General features: G+C 41.5%; 1 protein-coding gene across 2 annotated transcripts in view; it reads right to left on the bottom strand.

Moving 5' to 3' along the window:
* Nucleotides 1-24,383, bottom strand: part of NIPAL2 (NIPA like domain containing 2) — a 69,766-nt gene that overhangs the window by 33,058 nt on the left and 12,325 nt on the right. For both annotated transcript variants that reach the window (XM_038391058.2, XM_038391060.2), the window contains exons 2-3: nucleotides 11,411-11,479; nucleotides 7,008-7,179 (exon numbers count right to left, since the gene is read on the bottom strand). In XM_038391058.2, the coding sequence (XP_038246986.1) occupies nucleotides 7,008-7,179; nucleotides 11,411-11,479 (241 nt within the window). The remainder of the gene's footprint in view (nucleotides 1-7,007; nucleotides 7,180-11,410; nucleotides 11,480-24,383) is intronic.

Below are 24,383 nucleotides of genomic sequence, written 5' to 3'. Positions count from 1 at the left end.
CCATCTATCTAGACAGTTGCTATAACAACAAAGAACCATTGCTTAATGAACTGATGCTTCTGGAATAGAAGGGATTTTTTGAGCCTGTGATCTTTTCATAGAAGTTAATGAATATGTTAAATGAAAGAACAAAAAGATTTGTGACCTACCCCTGCAAGGTACTGAGTACCTCTTGGAAGATGCCAAATGCCCTCAATTTCCATGAAAGTGAATGGGGAACGGAGGGTCTCCAACACCAATGGGGGTTAATAAATTTTAAGCCCTGATTCTTCAAATACACATGAGTAATTTTATGCACATAAGTACTCCTATTGACATCAGTGGGACTACTCAGATGGAGAGTTGCCAGTTTTTGCAATTTTATCATGAGTTTTATAAATGTTGGTGTTTTTCTTAAAGCCACAACTCCTGGGATCATGGCATTGTGAGAATTCCACTGACGATATGTCTCACTGCAATCAGAAGGTATGACTGCAGCATATCCAGACATACCTGGGCTCATTTTGATCTAGCTAACTCAAATAAAAATAACAATGAAACTGTGGCAATATGCATCCGATGAAGTGAGCTGTAGCTCACGAAAGCTTATGTTCAAATAAATTTGTTAGTCTCTAAGGTGCCACAAGTCCTCCTTTTCTTTTTGTGGCAGTATGGTGGCTGCACAGGCCAGCCATTCCCGCCCAAGACCCAGGGTACCTACTTGAACAGATGCCATCCATGCTGCCACTACATCACACAGCTATTGTTATTTAAGCTAGTTTTGATCTAGCTAGATCAAAGCTAGCTTGGGTACATCAACACATACTGCAATCATACCTCCTGATTGCAGGACCTATAGATGTCCCGTTAGGCACTTTTGAAGACTTTGTCCTAATGCTCAGAACCTAGTAAAATTTGGCCTGGACAAAGTAAGATCTCATTGATTTAAAATTATATATCTAAAGGAGTCTTTGAGCTCCGTTCTACCCTGGGTTAGACATTAGTAAGAGCTACATACAAAACAGAGAAGATAGACCCCATGGAAAATATGGGCACTTTCTAAAGGCTTGAAAAATCCAAGACTGAGTCTTCAAAAACAGTTACTATTGCACTGCAAGACTTATGATTTTCTGCAGTATCACAGTCATGCTAGGCAAAAACTACTGCATACAAAAGAAAAAAATCTTAATTCAGGGGCTTAATTGTTCTGTTGAAACAACCTTGTCTTTCATGCATCAGCATAATATAGGCTGTTTTGTATTCATTATCAGTGTAGTGCTACAGCATACAAATTCCAGTTCCCTGAAAGAAATGTTTGGAAGACTTTTTATTCTGCATGATGTACAATTAGACATTTAATCAGGAAGAAATGTAGAGCGCTACATTCATTAGTTTAGACCATTGTTGATTTTCCCCAGGATTTTTCTGTGTCTGGTTATCCTCAATTTTTGTGGCACAAGTAGAAATGGAGAATCATTTTAAATTTGATGTCTATCACTAATAAACAATTAATAGTTCGAGCAGTGATTGAAAAACAACTGTCATCTCACAGATATGGAGTGTATAATTAGATTTATTTTTGTTTTTCTTTTAAAAAGGAGTAATATAGAATCACTGAAGTTGGTGACAAAAAACACATATTAGAATATTCAATCCATCCCTCTGTCAATGCAGGATTGATCCCTACAGTACTTTTTCTAGTGTTTTGACCAATTTAACCTTAAAAGATCCAAGTGATGAGATTTCCACCACTTTTTCTCCTTAGAGACTATTCCACAGTGTAATATTTCATTGGTAAGCTGTTTCCCATTTATTAATCTTATCCCTTTCTAAATTTCATCCTATTACTCCGAATTATATTCCCATGTATTACCCTTAATAATTCCTCTCTTCTGTATGTTTATAATTTTCAAATATTTGTAAACTGTCCTTCCAGATCCCTTTTTCATATCTGAGACTAGCTCATTTACTTTTTTTTTAAATAGATCACACACACCCACACACAGTTTTTGTTGCTCTGCTGTGAAATCTCTCCCACTTGTCAATAACTTTCTGGTAATGTGTGACCTAGAAGTGAAGTTCTAACTCACACTCTCTGTCTATTAAGCCTGGTTAGAACAAGCACAAGATCACATCCATTATTTAAGGGGGAATAACTTAAAACTGTATGTTTTGCAACATCACTAACAACAATTTAGATGAAATGTGAAAGAATGTTTACCTGGCATTATTTAAGCCCTTCTGTCAATTTCATTTTCAAGAGGCAGAACTTCAGCTAATGTAAATTGTCATAGTCCCATTGAAGTCAGTAGAGCTATGATAATTTACACCAGTTGAGGATCTGTCTTCAGGTTCTTAGTGCTACAGTGTTTAAGTTTCAAACACTGCAGAGGGACCAACTTTCTTCATTGTTTTTTAATTACTTCTGGTCTTGTTTAACCTCTTGAATAAGTAAGTACTAAATCTTTTCATCCAGCACAGACTTTAGATACTGCAAAGGGTATCTCTCCTGGAGGCCTATAGGAAAAGAATTTTTCTCCCCAGGTCATAGAATGGCTACAGAGTCATTCTTTAACCTCCACTGCATCAGCCTATGTCCCTAAAATATGCCACTCCATGAATGGAGCTAGTAAATAACTAGGAACAGGGAGAAAAATTAGACTACTGACCTATTATGGTTCATTTTGATGAGGGATACTTAGATACTATGGTGATGGATGCTCTTATGTACACTTGGCTAGACAGATTAGATAAAGCCCTGGATCTCTCCCTGTGTCAAGACATATCACAAAAGGAAGAAAATGAAACAATGACTGCATGCATACACAAAATTAAACAAGAAGTTAGATGTAATTTCTTAGTGTCAGTGCCATTCTGCTCATGAAGTGTAAGAAGAAGTACATAACAGATAATTGGCCAATCAAGCCTGTTTTTATCATGCAAGATAGATATTAATGTTGTCCTGAACACAAATGAAAGGGAGGAATTACAAAAGTAAGTCATTCAAATAATAAAAAGAAAAGGAGTACTTGTGGCGCCTTAGAGACTAACAAATTTATTTGAGCATAAGCTTTCGTGAGCTACAGCTCACTTCATCGGATGCATTAGGTGGAAAAGTCATTCAAATAAGTCATTTCCTATCCATTACACACTGAAGATGTGGCACGTCAAGGAAGACTGAGTGCCAGAGGCAGAAAGGGAAAGATGTGGACAAGATGTCAGAAAAAGGTCTTTTTCATACCTAGCTTCTTCTTCCATCAAAAAAGTAACCAAAATATTGGAGGCTGATATCAACAGAGAACTGTAAATCTTAGTTAATTCAAGATCCTGAATTACAAAGAAAGAAAGAAAGAAGACAGGGAACTACACAGAAAACTATAACATCCAGCTATGTGTTCTTTTAGAATGAGAAGAATAAATGCATTTTTAAAAAATTATGAAATAAAACTTTCTGGAGACTTATTTCAGGGCTGCTCTTAGCTGAGTTCTCAGAACCACAGGTTCTCATTTATCACAGGGATGTTACATAATAACAAATGGGAGAGGAGGTGGACCATGCGACAGAGATCCACTCTACAAAAATGTCTGAGAACCATTCCCCTAAATAACTTCTTTTCAACTATATCATCTTTAAAGTATCAGAACAAACTTCTTGACCCAAAGCCATTTGGGAATGGATATATGAGAATGCAAAAGCATCTCAGCAATGCCAATCTTAGTGGATTATGCATAAAACCAATTTTTCATAGAGTGATAAGAACTGTATAAAAGATGGCCTCTGATATCACAGCTCTCTCCTTATTTCCTGCCAATTTATTGAAAGCCTGAAGAAGAAAAAAGAATCACCTGTAATAAATGTAAACACTATTTTTAATGTTTAAAAAAATAAAAATGCTATTTTAAGATCTATTTTTAAAAATACATTATTAAAATGTACTGTTTTCTTTCCTTGGAGAAGAGAACAGCTATCGGCTCAAACTATTTAAAACTCTGAACAGATATAAGAGCTCACATCATTACAACTGTACAAAGAATATTCCCACTGTGTCACTCAAAAACATGGTCTGGTCTTCTTGGATTGAATCTATTTTTTAAAAAATTACTATTATAGGCCCAATTTCTGGCCCACATCTTCACAGTGCTGGATGCCTCCTATAAAACTCACTAATGTCACCACCTCATAGGATCAGGCACAGAGTTTTTATTTTAATTGAAAACAAAATGTTCAGATCATCACTTTAAACGTATAATCTGTAATATGTAGTAGTAGAGCATGGTAACACACAGCGTATCCAATCCTAGGAGCAGGTCCATTATAAGTACTGTAAGAATATAAGAAATGCCCGATTGTCTTATTTGACAGATTCATGACAGAGGGATGATATTTTGAAAAATACGCACAAAGAGGGCAGAGGTAAGGTTGTCTGTTCAAATAAATTTAGGAAATTTTACTTTTGAGTGCTTAATTTCTCAATCTTAATACTGAACTATGACCTATGGAAAGAAGCACATTCAACTTCAGTGCAAAATTGAAGCCAGCTTTGGTATGACCCCCTTCCCCCCTGAACTAGCTGAAATGTAATGAGAAAAATATTTCTTCTATTAGAAGACCTGCTCTAGGAGTTACTTTTGCCCAGTTATTAGCAGAAGGCGATATTTGACTTGATCAGTCCATCACAGCTCGAAAGAAGGGCCTAAACTTCACAAAATACTGTTTCCATGGCTGTAGTTTCAGTAAGAAAACATCTAGTGGTAGGAAATATTACTGGAGGTGTTGACTTCATCAGCACACTGAATCTGGTAGTTTATTTCTTCTTTCTTGACATTTGCAGTTTACTTTCCTTTCTTTAACATCGTTGAGAGGTTATCTAACTAAAATGGTTTGTGCTCAAACTAAGTACTGGAGAAACAAGCAGAGTAAGGTACAGAATTGCTAGATGAATGTGTTTGCTGGACAATATATAATTTCATAGTTCTACATTGCTTAAGAAAATGATATTCAGAGTGGGTAGAAGGGAATGGAATATAAAGTGTTGAAGGGATATTCATATTTTAAAACCAAATTTTGGTTTGATTAAAAAGAAAGAGAGTGGGAGGCAGGGCAGTGAGAATAATGTAATGTTTATGGAAATGTTTTCCATGATTTTTTGAGAGTAGGAGGAGCAGGAGAAGCAATAGAGACAGATGGTTTAATGAAAACATTTCTCTGCAAAGGTAGGTGCAGAGAAAGATACAAAGAATGTGAAACTGACCAGATCTAGTTTTGTTGTCCAAACTGAATAAAGTGCAAAAAACAAACACAATATAAAGTAGAATGAAGAAATTTTAAAAAAAACACTATTTAAAATCGAATGGGTTGCTGGGTAGTTTTTTAATACTGATTTTTATCTGAACAATGCTTCTTTAGATTTCCAGTACATCTGGAACTGGCAAGATTTGCAATTGCTGAAGTTATTACTATTGCCACTACAAAGCCCATATGTATGTGTCAGCCCAACATATTGTTTGATCCTCAGGTAAATAGTTCATTTCCTTGTATGGTAAATCCTTCCAAGGACTGTGCATTCTAATGTACAGTTGGACTTGATGCCAAAACTCAGGAACATTTTAATGTTATAGAGTACAGTAAGCTGCCTGCACCTTCCCTTCTTACACACACACACACCCCTCACATGCATGCGCATGAATGAATCCTTCCACTACAGCCAGAAAGTCTGCAGGGAAAAAGAGTCTGAAGAAAGACTCCAGGATGCAGTATCATTTTCAGAAGTGTTGATTCTAGGAGGAAAACTGATAGAAAGGGACAGTCCATGAAATACATGCTGTTTCTGGTCTCAAGATGACCTCCGGTGTATCTGGATCCTGATACGGCTGCACTGGATGCTTCAGTTTTGCATGTGAAGCAACGTTATTAAGGGATGCAGCTGCACCAGACAATTCCTATTGCTACAACTTCTGTGCTATGCTAGTCTAGCTACTGTAATCTCCACTGGTACAGATGAGACAAAACTGTTTAAAAATAAATTTCCCCAGAAAAGAAGAAACAGAATATAAATGAAATACCACCACCATAACTAAAATTATAAAAATAATAGTCCCTGTAGTGATTGGGTACTTAAATGCATTAATAAAAGGCTCTAAATATGGAATAAGACATAATAAAATAAGGCCCATGATATAAATAATTATTTGAAAGGTCTGTTGATTTGTCCTATGAAAGCACAAGATGGCAGCATTAGTAGTGCCCCAGAACAAAGTGAAGGTTTCTGGAATTTTGTAGGCCTCTCTAATCACATAGGCTTCTATCAGAGGAGGTAGAACAGTTTATGCACTTAATAAACTTCCTGAAAAAGAGAAGGAACCAAAGACGCTAATCTGAGGAAAAGCACAACTTGGCATTCACTCTGGTGCAAGGGCTCAGGAGAGCCACTCAGCACTGTTTAAACTTCCTAGTGCAGCTGTGCTTGTGGAGCCAACAGTAGAGCATAGGGCAGAGGGAGAAGGGAGTGCCAGAAAGGGTCTGTGTGGAGGCCATGCATAAGTCTGCATGGAGGATGGTGATGGGCAAGGGACAGCAGGGAAAGCCACCTGATGCCACGGTGAGAGGCAACTGTATAAGACAGACAGAGAAAAGTATGTAAGCACAAAAGGCTCAATCCAAAGCTCACCAAAGTCAAAGGAATGACTTCTGTCCTCATCAATGGGCCTCGGCTCAGGACCCATTGTGGGGTACCTCAAACAACTGGATATTGACCCAACATGTACTGCAGTTCTACATAGAAGTATCCTAGACCACTAAGCCAAACTATGGGATAGATTAATATGGGATCTTTTGCATTAAATAGGGGTTTACTTTAAATTTCCATCCTATTCAATTGTATGATTCATTCACTTCCAGACTGTAATAGCATTACTTCCCCCCAAATTCTCTCTTCTCTCTGCAATTCCTCTTGTATTTTTCTTATACTTCTCACTAACAACTATTTAGTAAAATATCTACATAAATAAAACATGGAAAACCAGCTCACCTATGACAGATACACATCCTAATGGAGCTATAAGAGTGGCTGGAGCAAATCCATAAGCTGCAGCATTCCCCAGTTCTCCAAGCCCCATGAGGATAATTCCACACCACCACAGCTTGCTTGTGTAATAGGGCTTTTGATTTGCTTGGCATGCCAGTTGGAGATGAGCATATTTCTGGAAATTAATTATTAGGAACAGATGAAAATAGAAACTTTCATTGTGTTAATACATAGAATGAAATTTGAGTAATTAGGGGGCCTGTCAACTGCAAATTCCAGGTATGTCAAAATTTCGTCTTTTTTTAAAATTAGTTTCAGTTTGATGTTGCAGACATGGTACTTTGTACTAATACTGTTCTACTTTCGCTTGATGCTTCCTTAATCAAATGCCCTGGTTTGAAATGATGAAAAATCTACCCCACGAAATAAATCCACCCGAAAAAATATCAAGGAACTCTGAAGTTAATATATAGTCTAGGTGGCTAGCACTACAACCCTCTGGTGTTATCTCAAAGGGTTTTTCAGGAAGAAAAAAAAAATTTCCCAGGGTAGCCTAAGTGGCAGTGCAATTGTATGAAGCTGAAGCCACAAACCCAGTGAAGTTGGCCATAAAGGAATGTGCTCCTTCTAGGTGATCCATGAAGCGGCTTCTAAGACAGTTTAAGAATAAAACTGTGTGCAACTAAGCATGACTAGTATCAGGAGGAACTGGCATTCCCTTTCACACAAGATGTGGTCTAATTCTGCTTGCCTAACTCATGCATGACTTTAGTAGAATTACACACATTAGTAAAGCAAGCAGGATTTGGGCCATGATCACCTGCTATACGAAAAAACAAACAAAAAAACCCTAGCACATTGTAAAGCATAATCTGGGTTGGCTTAGTCTCAGTGCAAGAAAGTTTGTCAACACTGGCTATGTTCCAAATGTCTTAATTTCTATTTCAACAGTACAGTATAACATAGGCAAATAACCTTTTTCTACAGGGCAGAAGTACTATTTACTTGCATGGTGATTATTTTCTATTTAGTTTTATACCTAGAATTGTGCTGTGACTGGATATTTTGATGACCTTGGTCATTCAGAGCTTCTAAAATAGAGTTCCGGCTGCACTGAAATCACTAAAAGGAGTGAGCAGGTGATAGTCAAGAATGTATAATTATTGGGTGGATATGCAGTTTTCACTATGCTAGTCTTGCTAGTGCGTGATACTTGCATATCATGCTGCCTAATATTATCTCAGTTTCTCCCATCAGTCTGTATCCATCTGTTGTCTCTTGTCTTATTCTTAGATTATAAACTCTTTGGAGCAGGAACCATTTTTTTGTTCTGTTTGTACATCATCTAGCACAATAGGTCCTGGTCTATGACTAAGGCTCCTAGGTACTATGTTACTGCAAATACATACATAAATAATAATCTATATGGTCTCAAATACAGAGCCAAATTTCTCACCAGCCCTTCTGCACAGTGTAAGAAGTAATAACCAAGAGGGCTGGTGTTACAGCTCTACCTAGAACAGGTAGGGAAAATGCCTTTTTCCTTGTGGAAAATTTCAGTTTTTTGGCAAAAAATCTAAACCCAATCTAAAACATTTTGATTTGGAAATACTGATGCAGTACCTCATGGGAGTTATAGTTCAGGTATCCCGTTCTCCTCTAGAGGCTGGGCTCTCTGGTCAGATGACATCTCCCATGATGCATCACGATCTTGCCTCTTGATGAGGGGAGGTGGTGCACCATGGGAGTTGCACAGCTGCAGTGCACCCTGTGGAATGATGTCCAGCAGGGGAGTCCTGGCCGTGAAGCGGAATGGGAGGATGAGGCAACTGAAATACAACTCTCATGAGGCACCGCAGTGGCATTTCAGAATCAACATATTTTGGTTTTTGTCTGAAATATTTCAATTTTCAGGCTTCAGTTTAAAAAAATAATCCACAGAAAGCTGACACTTTGGGTTAGAAATTCCATTTAGTCAAATACCTAATTTTCTATTGAAAAACAATTTTGAAGGAAAATTTCTGATGAGCTCTAATTGTACCCCATTCTGTTCCCTCACCCCCAAAAAAACACATGGAGGCCCTGAGAAAAATTCTAGAGTGCATGAAGAGACACCTTCCATGTATTTGATCATACAACCTCAATCCACTGGCAGCTCTTACACATCCTCCTCTGTTCAGATTGCTCATGCTCCAAGCATAAGTATTTTGCCCACATGAGAGTTCTGAGGGCATTTCCTATGCAGCTGAAATACAGTCACAAATTTGTACTGACTTTGATGTGTTTGTTTGCAGACTGCTTTTTTATTTGGGGCCCAATGAGGGGGGTGAAGGGAACACAAGGAAAAGGTGTCATTTGGTGGGTGAGATAGTGAAGAGTAACGAAACTTGGCCTCTATCCCATTAATATTAATAGGAAAATAAATGTCGGGGTTTAAAGAAGTCAGGTGTCCATTTAATAAACATCTCTTTCATTACTAAAGGGGACAATGCCATTTTTATAGGGCAATAGAAGTTTCTGTTGCAATTGGTTATCCGTGGGGAAAGGGAGTAAGTCTTCATCAAGTTTGTACACAGTGTTTAAAGAAGGGAAGATGCTTCAGTTCAAATTCAGCCCAGGTTGTTAATGAATAAAAGTTAAAGCTTGTTTGCAGGCCTGTGTATTCGCAGGGTGCTTCCTAGTGAAGGTCCACCTTTGAAAAACCATTTTAAGCAAGACTAGGGACAGAAACTCTGAATTACCTCTTCACCCTGACCTTGATCAAACTTCCACTGTAGTGAATGGGAGAGATTTTCCATGGGAGTTGTATCTGCCCCCGTTAGAGGAGATCCTAGTCTCCAACCCAAAATTGAGGAACACTGGCTGTGTCTTAGAACAATGGCAAATTACAAGGGGTCTGTGGATACACAGAGTACTTCTGTTTCTGGGGCTGTGAATCTAGAATCATTCAAAAGCACTAAATCCACTTAAGAAAATAGGAGTGGGCTGGTGAAGAAGTTCCCTGGTTGAATAAAAAGGTGTATTAGTGAATTTTATATTCCACAGATTTTCATGAAAGACTGTGTAAAAGCGATTATGCTCAGAGATAGATTTGTGGTTGCATCCTTAATAGACAAAATCAGTTTTATACTAAGGGGGCTTAAAAAAACCTGACTACAATGTTACCAAAGTAATTTTGCAAGAAATCTCTTTTCTTTTTTTTAAATCTTCAAAGCTTCAAACACGGGTTCTGCCAGTAAACATTCATTGGTAAGATTACTGAAAATACTTAAAGGGACATTTTCAAAATAAAAAAAATCACAATAAAAATGGCTACTGTTTAACTAGTAGCAATTTTGATTATTAAAACAGAAGAGATTTTAAGCATTCACATCAGTGATCCTTACTCATGCCAACAGTCCAACTGCGTTCAAGGGATTACTCTTGAAGGTGCAGTTGCAAGGTCAGGACCACAGTTTGCTTTTTGTCCTTTATGCTATTTATTATTAGCATTTCCTTCATCTTGCACAATGAAACTAGGCTGGCGAGCACTGCTTTCCACCCCAATCTTGCAAACATTTAAGTAAATGTGTGAATTTATTTACAAGACTAGTTCTATTAAACAGGATTGGGATCTTTGTTTATGGGCAGCTTCACTTTAGGATTTGCATTCACTAACACACTGGCTCTTAAGCAGCAGCGTATTAACACCTAGGCTGACAAGGCCTAGGCCTAGGGCGGCAAATTTGCAGGGGTGGCAAATTTATAATAGCAGCCAGAGGCTGCTTCCCCCTGGTGCCGGTTCGCACCCTCCGCCCCCGGCCCCGCCCCAACTCCACCCCTTCCCGCCCCCATTCCCCACCTCTCCCTGCCCCTATTGATCACCTTCCTCATATCCCCATCCCGGCCCAACCTCCTCTCCTGAGCGCACCGTGTTCCCCCCTTTCCCCCTCCTTCGCGAAGCTGTTTCCGTGCACAAGCAGGGAGTGGGGAGAAGCAGGATCCGGTGGCGTGCTCAGGGGAGGAGGCAGGAGTGGAGGCAGAGCAGAGGTAAGCTGGGGCGGGGGAGTTGCTGGGGCGGGCGGCAATTATTTCTGGGCCTAGGGGCAGCATAATCATTAATCCGCCACTGCTCTCAAGCTGAGGGTGACACTCACCACTGGGGTCATGAAGAGGTCCAAGGGTGTAGTGTTTTTATGGCTAGTTGGAAGAAGGAATTCTGAAACTTTCTTCTGTTGTAACATGGGGTCACAATATAGAAAAGGTAGAGAACCATTGCACTATCACAGAGTTACTGGGTGTGGGGGAGCCTACATTTCAGTGGACTATTAAAATGATTTTTATTTATCTAATTAAAGCACTTTTTAAATACATACATTTACTAAAAATTAAATAAATCAAAATAATTATAAAAAATTATTTCATACCTGGATATTCAAAGGGATACTAATCAGAAAATTTCCAGTGATTGCCAACAAAACACCCAAGAGCTGAGTCTGTAAAATTTAATTAAAAAACAAAGAAAATTAAAACATTGCTACTTATGAATTTATACAGGCATAATAGAACAGAAGGATCCTGCTAACACTTTTGTGAAAGGATAAATCAGGAATAAAAAATCCCAAATAATTGATTTTTTCAGTTATTGAATTCATGCCTCACTAACTAAATCAATGAGGAATGTCTCTGCATGAATACCCATAAAGATAATGAAGATGGTGCATTCTGCCTGGGACATGAGCAGTAAACAACTGTAAATTGAAAGGTTATTCCATTGTACAAGTTGTTTTTGCCATCCTTTGACATTGTAGGATATCCAAAGAAAGCTTGATAGGATTTGAGAAAATGTTATACTGACATGCATTTTTTATAGAGCTAAGAATGTTTAACAATTTTATTATAGAGGCTAGAAGCTAAGTCAACAGCAATCAGACTCTGCACACCACAGTAAAGTCATTTGTGTGCTAATGTATTCATCATATGAGACAAGATATCCAGCAACACAGGTATCCTGATAATTTCCTTAATGCATTTTGTTATTTCACCACATTCTGTTCGAGTTGGGATTTCTGCTTTCCAATGAGATTAGCAAACTTTACACAAAGTTGGAAAATTCAAAAAATGAAAACAGCATACATTATTTTGGAAAAAAAGATATTTAGGTGCTACTTCAGCAAGCTCAAAGGCCAAGCTATGCTACAAAGTAACCTGTGTGGATGCACCATGTTATAACAGTTGTGTCCTGATCATGGTATAACACAGTTTGGTCTTGGCAGGGTGAAAACCATGTTTCTAGTACCATGTGTCACAATTCAGGGTAACTGCATCTGTATTTCCCCTCTATGGTCCAGCAAGGGCCCCACTCTCAGGCTTCGGGCTCAAGCAGTAGTCTGATTCTCCCATCTGATTTGGGTATTCCCAGGCTGAATAATTTCCTACCTTCACATTCCCAACCCATGAAAAGACAGTCTGTCTAAGCAGGCCTGCTTGTTTTTCTTCAGAGACTAATAAGGGTAGTTGCTCACAATTATAAGTGACCATACAATTCTACCCAAGTGTGGTGTTTAGATGCTACTTGTAATTATTAGAACTGGGAGCACTGGCTTTTGGGAGTCTGAAAGGACAGAAAACAGGAAGGAGTGGGGGAAAGTTGAGGAGGCGGAGTGAGAGCTACCGAGGGTGCAGCAGCAGCTTGGTAAAGAGATTTCCAATTTAAAAATAAAGTCCTGTTGAAGTTTGTTAGTACCTTGCCTGATTGCTACAACACTAAGCAAGCCTATTTTATTCTTAAAAAGGAAAAGCATTTGAGTCAAAACATATCAAAAACAACAAAAGAACCTACACGCAAGATAATAAACTTACCAGAGATCACCCCTTCCAACATAGACTCTGGCAGAAGCAGTCCTTCAAAACCCCACCCCAAGGGTTTTCCTGTGGTTTCAAGTTCATCACACCTTTTGCTCAGAACAAGAACACAGGCTTATGGGGCCTCGGTAGGCCAAAGTCCTTCCAATCCTTTGCTAAGGATTGGGGCCCACCATGGACTGAAGGGCCTGTCAGTTGGCTGGATCAGAACAAAAGCCCAGAGTCAGTTATTTATCCCAAAGTCCTTTCTTTGTCGGCAGGTCTCTGAAAAATCCAGTCTGAACTTCTGAAGAGACCCTGAATAAATAATCAGTCAGACAATGGGTCTCCTCCCTAGAGTGAAGACTCAAAAAGGGTAATAACTGGAGGAATTAGATCAGCATGCCCACTCCTTCTAGGCCTGGTCTGCGCTGGGGGCGGGATCGATCTAAGTTATGCAACTTCAGCTACATGAATAACATAGCTGAAGTTGACTACTTAGATCTACTCACCGCGGTGTCTTCACTGCAGTGAGTCAACTGATGATGCTCCCCCTGCGCCTCTCACGCCAGTGGAGTACAGGAGTCAACAGGAGAGCACTGGGGGGTCCATTTATCATATCTAGATGTGATAAATAGATCTCCGCTGGATCGATCAATGCCTGCCGATCCAGCAGGTGGTATAGACATACCCTTAGAGAAGTTGCATACACTCTCACAATAACACAAACGACTGCATTTTTAATGGACCCCAAAGGTATTAAACTTAATATAATAAGGTTTAATTTAAATCAATAAAGTTTATTCAGGATATTGCTACAGCCCTTTGGTCTTTGTCCAGACTAGGATTTAAGCATGGTGCTAGCATGCTAGCTAACAGGCTAACACATTTCAGTCTAGCACAGGCAAGGCAGTGTATATTTTAACACTGTACTGGTTGAGTTAAAGCTTGAGCTCAAGCCTACCCTCTCAGGTTATGTCTACACTGAGCTGGTAGGTAGGGTGACCAAGTGTCCAGTTTCTGACTGGAACACCCAGTTGAATAAGGACCCTGGTGGCTCTGGTTAGCACCACCAACTGGGCCGTTAAAGGTCCAGACAGTGGTGCTGCGGCACTAACACAGGCTAGTCCCTACCTGTCTTGGAACCGCACTGTGCCCTGGAAAGGGCCAGCAGGTCCAGCTCCTAGCCGGGGGGACCACGGGGCTCTGCGAGCTGCCCCCGGCATTGCGGGGGGGGGTGCCTGCGGGTAAGAGCAGTGTGCGGAGCCTCCTGACCCCCTGTCTACTAGTTACAGACCTGCTGGCCGCTTCCAGGGAAGCATGCCCCGCTACACCACTGACTAGGAGACATCCGAGGTAAGCCTGCACCCCAACCCTGAGCCCTCCCCAAACCTGGAGCCCCCTCCTGCACCCCAAAGCCCTCATCCCCAGCCCAGAGCCCATACCCCCTCTTGCACGCCAAGCCCCTGCCCCAGCCCAGTGAAAGTGAGTGAGGGTGGGAGGACAGCGAGCCACTAAGGGAGGGGGAATGTAGTGAGTGGGGGGGCAAGGCCTTGGGGAAAGGGCTGGGAAGAGGGTGGGGCCTCAGAGAAGGGGTGGGGCTAGGTGTTCAGTTTTGTGCCATTAGAAAGTTGGCAACCCTACTGGAGAGGTGTAATTTCCATCTTGGGTAGACGTACTTGTCCTAGCTCTGCTTGAGTTAGTGTGCTAAAATAGCAGTGTGGCCATGTGAAGTTTAGCAGTTAGTGCTAGGGTTGCCAGGTGCCCAGTTTTCAACTGGAAAGTCCAGTCAAAAAGGGGACATGGCAGTGTCCGGTCTGATGTACTGACCAGACACCAAAAGTCCAGTTACCACAGGACAGGGGGGAGAGGGGCATTGGGTTATCAACTTGTGCCAGCCCCTGCTCAGCCAGGGCTGCCTCCTACTTGCATATCATGGGCAGGCAGGCAGCAGGCTCCATGTCAGGCTGTAGCTTTAGAGCAGAGCGAGCCCAGCTGCGGGGAAGGGGAGGATCTAGCTATGAGGAAGGGGGAGAACAGCGAGTGATGGGTAAAGAGAGGGAGAGGAGCGAGCAGGTGGCCTGGACGAAGAGGCGGAGTAGGGGGTAGGGCCTTGGGGGAAGAGATGTGGCAAGGGGGGTCCAATTGTCAGCAATGAGAAAGTTGGCAACCCTTGTTAGCACTCTAAAATAGCAATGCGGCAGAGGCGGCAGCTCAGGCTAGCCACCTGAGTACGTACCTAGGGTCTCGAACGAGCTTGTACTTGGGAACTAGCCTAAGCCGCTGCAGCCACACTGTTATTTTTAGTATGCTAGCTCAATCAGAGCAAGCATGTATACATCTACCCAGATTGGGCAATTATATAATTACCCAGCTGCTGTGTAGACATAAAAGGTAGTGTATACCTTGTATACACTCCCTTGTCCACAGGCAGCGAGTTAAATGGGTCCGTGGTGCTCGTGTTCCACCAATATTCAGGAAGGTGGGCCCGGCTCCACCAATGTTTGGGCTTATATTTTCAGAGCCATCCCATCAATAGAATGGATTGGGGCAATCGCTCCGGGCTCTGTGCTTTCGAGGGTCCTGCGTTTCAGGGGGATGCAGGGTCTGGGTGGCCTGGGGGGCTAGTGGGGGACTTGGCAGCAGCAAGTGACCCGGTCCTAGCCGGTTCCATTCAACCCCTCCTCTTCCCACCCCTGCTCCAGCCCCACCCTGAGTTAAGAAATTATATTATCAATTTAGGCAGTAAACTTTTCAGAGCAAAGGCCAGGTCTTCTTCTGTCTTGTATGCAGCACCAAGTAAAGTGTTGAAGGAAGGAACTCAAGCTTTTTCCAACTCAGAGCATAGTTTTCTCCAACTCAGAGTGTCTTCTAACAACAGTTGTTTAGCCAAATACTCGAGGTGTAGCACTTGCTGATAATCTTCCAGAACTGTCAGCCTGTTCCTGCACACTCTAGTTTTAGCTAGAGATGTAAACTAGTAGACTGCCTGATAAGGAGTACTGCAGGCTTGCTGTCCAGAAAAGAAATGGCCTGCTCTCTCCTTTTACAGCCTCCCCCATCCCTGCAACCCCAAAACCCAAAACAAAACACAAACACGAAGCTGAGTTCAGCAAACATTTTCCTGAGCTACTTGCTGCTTTTTCAGAAACTGTTCTAAGCTCCTGGAAACCCACATTCCTTTTCATTTGTTCTAGTAGCCTCTGCCTGATACCAGTCAAGAGATGCTGCTAGAATCCTGACTAGATGAAAGCTGTTATTCTTTGTTTGACTGAGCTTTCCACAGACACTACAGGCTTCACTGGTTTCAGAGTAGCAGCTGTGTTAGTCTGTATTCTCAGAAAAGAAAAGGAGTACTTGTGGCACCTTAAAAACTAACAAATTTATTTGAGCATAAGCTTTCGTGAGCTGCAGCTCACTTCATCGGATGCATTCGGTGGAAAATACAGTGGGGAGATTTATATACACACATAGAGAACATGAAACAATGGGTTTTATCATACACACTGTAAGGAGAGTGATCACTTAAGATGAGCTATTATCAGCAGGAAGGAGAGGGGGAAGGAGGAAAACCTTTTGTAGTGATAATCAAGGTGGGCCATTTCCAGCAGTTAACAAGAACGTCTGAGGAACAGTGGGGTGTGGGGAGAAATAACATGGGGAAATAGTTTTACTTAATGTAATGACTCATCCACTCCCAGTCTCTATTCAAGCCTAAGTTAATTGTATCCAGTTTGCAAATTAATTCCAATTCAGCAGTCTCTCGTTGGAGTCTGTTTTTGAAGTTTTTTTGTTGAAGGGTAGCCACTCTCAGGTCTGTAATCATGTGACCGGAGAGATTGAAGTGTTCTCCGACTGGTTTTTGAATGGTATAATTCTTGATGTCTGATTTGTGTCCATTTATTCTTTTACGTAGAAACTGTCCAGTTTGACCAATGTACATGGCAGAGGGGCATTGCTGGCACATGATGGCATATATCACATTGGTAGATGCGCAGGTGAACGAGCCTCTGATAGTGTGGCTGATGTGATTAGGCCCTATGATGGTGTCCCCTGAATAGATATGTGGACAGAGTTGGCAACGGGCTTTGTTGCAAGAATAGGTTCCTGGGTTAGTGGTTCTGTTGTGTGGTGTGTGGTTGCTGGTGAGTATTTGCTTCAGGTTGGGGGGCAGTCTGTAAGCAAGGATTGGCCTGTCTCCCAAGATCTGTGAGAGTGATGGGTCATCCTTCAGGATAGGTTGTAGATCCTTGATGATGCATTGGAGAGGTTTTAGTTGGGGGCTGAAGGTGATGGCTAGTGGCGTTCTGTTATTTTCTTTGTTGGGCCTGTCCTGTAGTAGGTGACTTCTGGGTACTCTTCTGGCTCTATCAATCTTTTTCTTCACTTCAGCAGGTGGGTATTGTAGTTGTAAGAATGCATGATAGAGATCTTATAGGTGTTTGTCTCTGTCTGAGGGGTTGGAGCAAATGCGGTTATATCGTAGAGCTTGGCTGTAGACAAAGGATCGTGTGGTGTGATCTGGATGAAAGCTAGAGGCATGTAGGTAGGAATAGCGGTCAGTAGGTTTCTGATATAGGGTGGTGTTTATGTGACCATCGCTTATTAGCACCGTAGTGTCCAGGAAGTGGATCTCTTGTGTGAACTGGTCCAGGCTGAGGTTGATGGTGGGATGGAAATTATTGAAATCCTGGTGGAATTCCTCAAGGGCTTCTTTTCCATGAGTCCAGATGATGAAGATGTCATCAATGTAGCGCAAGTAGAGTAGGGGCAGTAGGGGACGAGAGCTGAGGAAGCGTTGTTTTAAGTCAGCCATAAAAATGTTGGCATACTGTGGGGCCCTGCGGGTACCTATCGCAGTGCCGCTGATTTGAAGGTATACATTGTCACCAAATGTGAAATAATTATGGGTGAGGACAAAGTCACAAAGTTCAGCCACCAGGTTAGCCGTGACATTATCGGGGATACTGTTCCTGACGGCTTGTAGTCCATCTTTGTGTGGAATGTTGGTGTAGAGGGCTTCTACATCCATAGTGGCTAGGATGTTGTTTTTAGGAAGATCACTGATTAATTTTAGTTTTCTCAGGAAGTCAGTGATGTCTCAAAGATAGCTGGGAGTGCTGGTTGCGTAGGGCCTGAGGAGGGAGTCTACATAGCCAGACAATCCTGCTCTCAGGGTGCCAATGCCTGAGATGATGGGGCAGCCAGCATTTCCAGGTTTATGGATCTTGGGTAGCAGATAGAATACCCCAGGTCGGGGTTCCAGAGGTGTGTCTGTGCGGATTTGTTCTTGTGCTTTTTCAGGGAGTATCTTGAGCAAATGTTGTAGTTTCTTTTGGTAACTCTCAGTGGGATCAGAGGGTAATGGCTTGTAGAAAGTGGTGTTGGAGAGCTGCCTAGTAGCCTCTTGTTCATATTCCGACCTATTCATGATGACGAGAGCACCTCCTTTGTCAGCCTTTTTGATTATGATGTCAGAGTTGTTTCTGAGGCTGTGGATGGCATTGTGTTCTGCACGGCTGAGGTTATGGGGCAAGTGATGCTGCTTTTCCACAATTTCAGCCCATGCACGTCGGAGGAAACACTCTATGTATAAGTCCAGTCTGTTATTTCGACCTTCAGGAGGAGTCCACCCAGAATCCTTCTTTTTGTAGTGTTGGTAGGAAAGTCCTTGTGGGTTAATAGATTGGTTAGAGGTGTGTTGGAAATATTTCTTGAGTCGGAGACTTCGAAAATAGGATTCTAGGTCACCACAGAACTGTATCATGTTCGTGGGGGTGGAGGGGCAAAAGGAGAGGCCCCGAGATACGACAGATTCTTCTGCTGGGCTAAGAGTATAGTTGGACAGATTAACAATATTGCTGGGTGGGTTAAGGGAACCACTGTTGTGGCCACTTGTGGCATGTAGTAGTTTCGAGAGTTTAGTGTCCTTTTTCTTTTGTAGAGAAGCAAAGTGTGTGTTGTAGATGGCTTGTCTAGTTTTTGTAAAGTTCAGCCATGAGGAAGTTTGTGTGGAAGGTTGGTTCTTTATGAGAGTATCCAGTTTTGAGAGCTCAGTATTAATCTTGCCCTGTTTGCTGTAGAGGATGTTGATCAGGTGGTTCCGCAGTTTCTTTGAGAGTGTGTAGCACAAGCTGTCAGCATAGTCTGTGTGGTATGTAGATTGTCACTGTCTGTCAACTTTGAGGACTGAATCATTGCTGCATGATAACAAAGGCTCCAAATGATAACATTCATGATGGCTTAGTCACTGCAGAGAAATACAGCTTGTCAGGGGAAAGAGAGAAACATAAAGCAAGGAGATTAATATCAACAGAAAAGGAGTAGATAAATACAAGAACCCAGTGACAACAAATCCAAAAGACAAAAATAAGCATGGAAAGAAAGTTTTGAGAGAAAATAAGTTAGACTCACAGGACAAACTAAATGGAGCCAGGACTTGTCTACACACATACTGAAACCAAAATAATTAAATCAGTTTTAATTCATACCCTCAATTATTTTGATGAAAGTCTGCATATGCACATAAGGGTCCTGTTTTGACATAACTTTTGTAATAAACCCTCTGGGTAATGTAGATTTAAGTGAGGTCGAAGTCTGATCAAAATGAACAAAAAATTTAGACTGAAATAATGCAATCCATACTAGTTGTTGCATTGGGTTTGTCTTGACTAGGATAAAATATGTATAGTTAGACTGTGTTAGCTAAAATTCTAGTATAGGCAAGATGTACTGCAATACATGTTAATCTGATTGACTTGAAGCATTGGAGTTTTAGCAGGTGTTAGTTAGAACGGGCTAGTTAATGCATTGTAAAACAAATGCTCCTACCTTCCTAGTCAAGACAAACCCCATTTAAACTAGATTTCTGACACTGTGCCTAGGACACAGGACATGGGAGTCCCCTCTCACATTTTATCTAGACTAGAGTGTTTGGTCATGTTGTAATGTAACACTTTGCTTGTAAGTGCTAATGTACACATTTCACAAACATTTGTTCTAGAACACAAGCGTTACTCCTGGTGGTGGCTGACCCATCAGGTAAACCCTGGCCAGAAGCAATTGTTTGCGAGGTGTCCATATTAGCATTTGTGATCATGTCAGGTTAATGCACTAATTGATAACCAATTAAAATTTGTTACAACAGGGCCAACAACTCTAGTCTAGATACTGTGAATGTAAATCAGCAGTTAACTCCTTTGAAGAAAATGGAGTGATTTGTAAAGCCAGTGAATTAAATTCTTGTTTGTTTCGTTAGATAGCGAATGCATGTACTTTTGAAAGCTAGTTGAATTTTCATTGCTCACTCCTACAAAAATAACAATGCTCCATTTCTTTAGCTCTCATCTTTTAGTTATGTACCAACTGGCTATCTCCAAGTTTACTATAGTACATTCCAAAGTCCAGATTAGTCACTAGAGAGAAAGAGTATACACCCAACTATTCATGTTAACAAGAATTATGCTTTTCAGGGGATCTGCAGTGATATTATAAAGAAGAATGTATAACTGTTAGCTTATTAATGTCACCAAAACTACAGATGGAATAATTACAGCCTTGTATACAGGTTTCAGAGTGGTAGCCATGTTCGTCTGTATCAGCAAAAAGAACAAGGAGTACTTGTGGCACCTTAGAGACTAACAAATTTATTTGAGCATAAGTTTTCGTGGGTTAAAACCCACTTCATCGGATGCATGCAATGGAAAATACAGTAGGAAGATATATATACACAGAGAACATGAAAAAATGGGTGGTGCCATACACACTATAATGAGAGTGATCAATTAAGGTGAGCTATTATCAGCAGGAGAAAAAACCTTTTGTAGTGATAATCAGGATGACCCATTTTCAACAGTTGACAAGTGTAACTTCATTTATCAGGTTAGCAAAAGATCTGTCACGTCCCTCAACATGATTGCACACCTTCTACTGCTTTCCTACAAATCCAAAACCCTGGTTTTTGAGCCTGATCTAACTTCTGTTGGAATCAATGGAAGTCTTTCAATTGATTATTATGGGAGTTGAATCAGACCCATTCTGAAGATTGAGACATCCAAATCTTTTTGAAACTAGAGTCTTCCAAACTCTATACTGTTTAAGTTATTTCTTTTTGCATGATACATGGAACTTTGTTTTTTGAGCTCATCTTCTGTTCTGCATTCCCCCTCCTGACAGAGAGCAACATTTAATTTTAATTACTGGCTAGGAATTTCAACAGTAATGTTCACCTTCTTACATAAACTAAATTAGCACAACTATAAATCCTCCATTTAGCTCAGAATTACATTTGGCACCAAGGTTTCAGAGTGGTAGCCGTGTTAGTCTGTATCAGCAAAAAGAACGAGGAGTACTTGTGGCACCTTAGAGACTAACAAATTTATGTGAGCATAAGCTTTCATGGGCTAAAGCCCACTTAATCGGATGCATGCAGTGGAAAATACAGTAGGAAGATATATATATATATCAATTAAGGTGGGCTATTATCAGCAGGAGAAAAAAAACTTTTGTAGTGATAATCAGGATGGTCCATTTCAAACAGTTGATAAGAAGGTGTCACAGTAACAGCAGGGGCAAAATTAGCATGGGGAAACTAATGGTGACTTTTAGGTCTGTAATTGAGTGTCCAGGGACACTCCAGCAAACTGGACACCTGGACACTCAATTACAGACCTAAAAGTCGCCATTAGTCAACAAAAAAAACTTCAAAAACAGACTCCAACAAGAAACTGCAGAACTGGAATTAATTTGCAAACTGAACACCATTAAATTAGGCTTGAATAAAGACGGGGAGTGGATGAGTCATTACACAAACTAAAAACTGTTTCCCCATGCTAATTTTTCCCCTACTGTTATTTACACCTTCTTGTCAACTGTTTGAAATGGGCCATCCTGATTATCACTACAAAAGTTTTTTTTCTCCTGCTAATAGCCCACCTTAATCGATTACTCTCCTTAGAGTTGGTATGGCAACCCCCCATTTGTTCATGTTCTCTGTATATCTATCTATCTTCCTACTGTATTTTTCACTGCATGCATCTGATGAAGTGGGTTTTAGCCCACGAAAGCTTATGCTCAAAAAAATTTGTTAGTCTCTAAGGTGCCACAAGTACTCCTCATTCATTTGGCACCAAGGAATCAAATGGGTGATGCCTTTAAAGTCCTCAGATAAATCAAAAAATAAACAAGTTCATCATGGCAAAAAAGAGCCACTACAATTATCTGAGGGCTGGAGAAATTGATTTAGAGGTAGAGCCCTGCATGGATACAAATTTTATATACATGAAGATCTGCATCTGTGGATATCCACATTCGCAGAATTATATCCACGAATGCAGATATCCACAGATATAAAGTGGATATCTACAGAGCTGCAGGGCTCTATTAGGAACCACCACGGTGAAAGAAGCAGCATGTTGGGCCACCGCTCGCAGGAGCCAGCGCCCCACATTGGCAGCTCCTCTGGTGTGGCTGTATCGCCTCCAGTTCTGCCCACTGGGGTGGGCACCAGGCTAACTGGCAGTTGTCCCTGGTCGTGCTAGTGTGTGCAAGTGGCTCGCTCTACTTACAGGGAGGGACTTAGGCCACTGCAGAATTAAGTTGACTTAAGTTACTCTGACAATCATAAGCTGCTTTAATTACATTGTTTGTGCATATCCATACAACTCTCCTCGTGTCGATGAAGCAAGTCCACAATCGTTGCTCTTGCTATCCCACTGTGCAACTTGCCACCCTGTGTCACCCTCTGCTGCTGGGAGCTCTGGGAATGGATTGCGGTGCATCATGGGGGCATTCTCACCATCCCATGATGCAGTTCTTTTCGTCCCATTATTCCATGGGCTTCCGACTTCATTTTGCGCCATTTTTCAACACGCCTTGTAAACTGTGTGCCCACCATCTCTGCCTGGCAGCCTGGATCCTGAGCTGCTGACCGGTCTAGTTATGAGCGTTATGAACACAAAGCAACTGGTCCTACAGTATTTCATGAGCTGCAAAACAGAGAGTAAATCGGTGATGCCTGCCCTGCCCTGGAAACAAATAATTCAAGATTGCTGCTGGCATTCACAGATCAGCAATGGATTGTCGGTTCTGGGCTCAGGAAACAAGCACTGAGTGGTGGGATCGAATTGTGATGTGTGGAGCTCACCTCAGCATTGCAGCACAAGGACACCAGAGCTCCCCTCACTGTGGAAAAGTGAATGGCAATCGCGGTGTGGAAGCTGGCAACTCCAGACTGCTACAGGTCAGTAATGAATCAGTTTGGGGTTGGAAAGTGAGGGTTGCCATGATGCACATATGCACAGCTATTAATCGCTTCCTGCTACAAAGTACTGTGACTCTCGGTAATGGACAGGAGATAATTGATGGCTTTGAGGCAATGGGATTCCCTAACTGCAGTGAGGCAATAGACAGTACTCATATCCTAATTTTGGCCCCAAACTATCTTTTAACAGAGTTCTCCATGGTCTTGCAGGTGCTGGTGGGTCACCGGGGTTATTTCACTGACATCAGTAGGGGACGGTCAGGGAAGATGCATCTTTTGGAACACTGGACTGTATAGAAAGCTGCACGCTGGGATTCCTTTCCAGACCAGAAGATTCCACTGGGGGATGTGGAAATGCCCATAGTGATTCTTGGAGACCCTGCCTGCTCCTTGTTCCCCTGGCTCATAAAGCCTTACACCAGGAACCTAAACAGCAGCAAGAAGTGCTTCAACAACAGGCTCAGCAGGTGCTGGATCACGGCTGAATGTGCCACTGTCTTTTTGGCTGATTAGACCTCAATTCAGAAAATATGCCAATGCCAATCACGGCCTGTTGTACTCTACCTAATATTTGCAAAGTGAAAGGAGAAAAGTTTCCCCAGGGATGGACTGCTGTGGCTGATCAGCTGGCTGCTATTTTGAGCAGCCAGATTCCAGGGCAATTAGAGGGGCAAAGCAGGAGGCTTTTAAACTTAGGGAGAATTTGAAGATGCTTGACAATGATTCCCAGTAATGTGTCTTTATGTGATGTATTCGGCCAGGCAATGTTTACTTGCTCCCTTGAATTACCTCTGTAGTGCTTGCTTTCTGAGCATTAACTGTACTAAGCAAATATTCCTACCTATAGCCACTGTGTTTGAATGTTAGCACTGACCGACATGCATATGACACAAATAAAGACTCATTTTATTTCAAAGACTCAAGTTTAATAACAGGACAAAACACAATTTTTTTGTCAAATAGGGGAAAATGAGCAACAGTCTTATGGTTAGGGCTCTCACAGCTGTGTGTAAACTCCAGCTTTTGTTGGGAAACCAGTCCCAAGTATGGAGTGCACGGGGTACTGTGAGGGACCAAGAACACGTGATGATGGGGAACATGTGTGATGGGGGAATTTGGGGAGGGCATGAACTGGAGTTCTATAGTGGCTGCAGGGGGAGTTGTGCACGGATGTGCTCCGATTGCAGGATAATGAGAAACTTTAGCATCTCTATCTGGCCCTCAAGGAGTTTTATCATCTGTTCCTGTCCCTATCTCCTTTACAGGCTATCCAGCCTGAGTCTTTCATTAATTAT

Source organism: Dermochelys coriacea, chromosome 2, assembly GCF_009764565.3.
Source record: "Dermochelys coriacea isolate rDerCor1 chromosome 2, rDerCor1.pri.v4, whole genome shotgun sequence".
NCBI classification, from domain to species: domain Eukaryota; kingdom Metazoa; phylum Chordata; order Testudines; family Dermochelyidae; genus Dermochelys; species Dermochelys coriacea.
The sequence above is the reverse complement of the archived record's forward strand: the minus strand, read 5'-3'. Positions and strand labels throughout refer to the sequence as shown.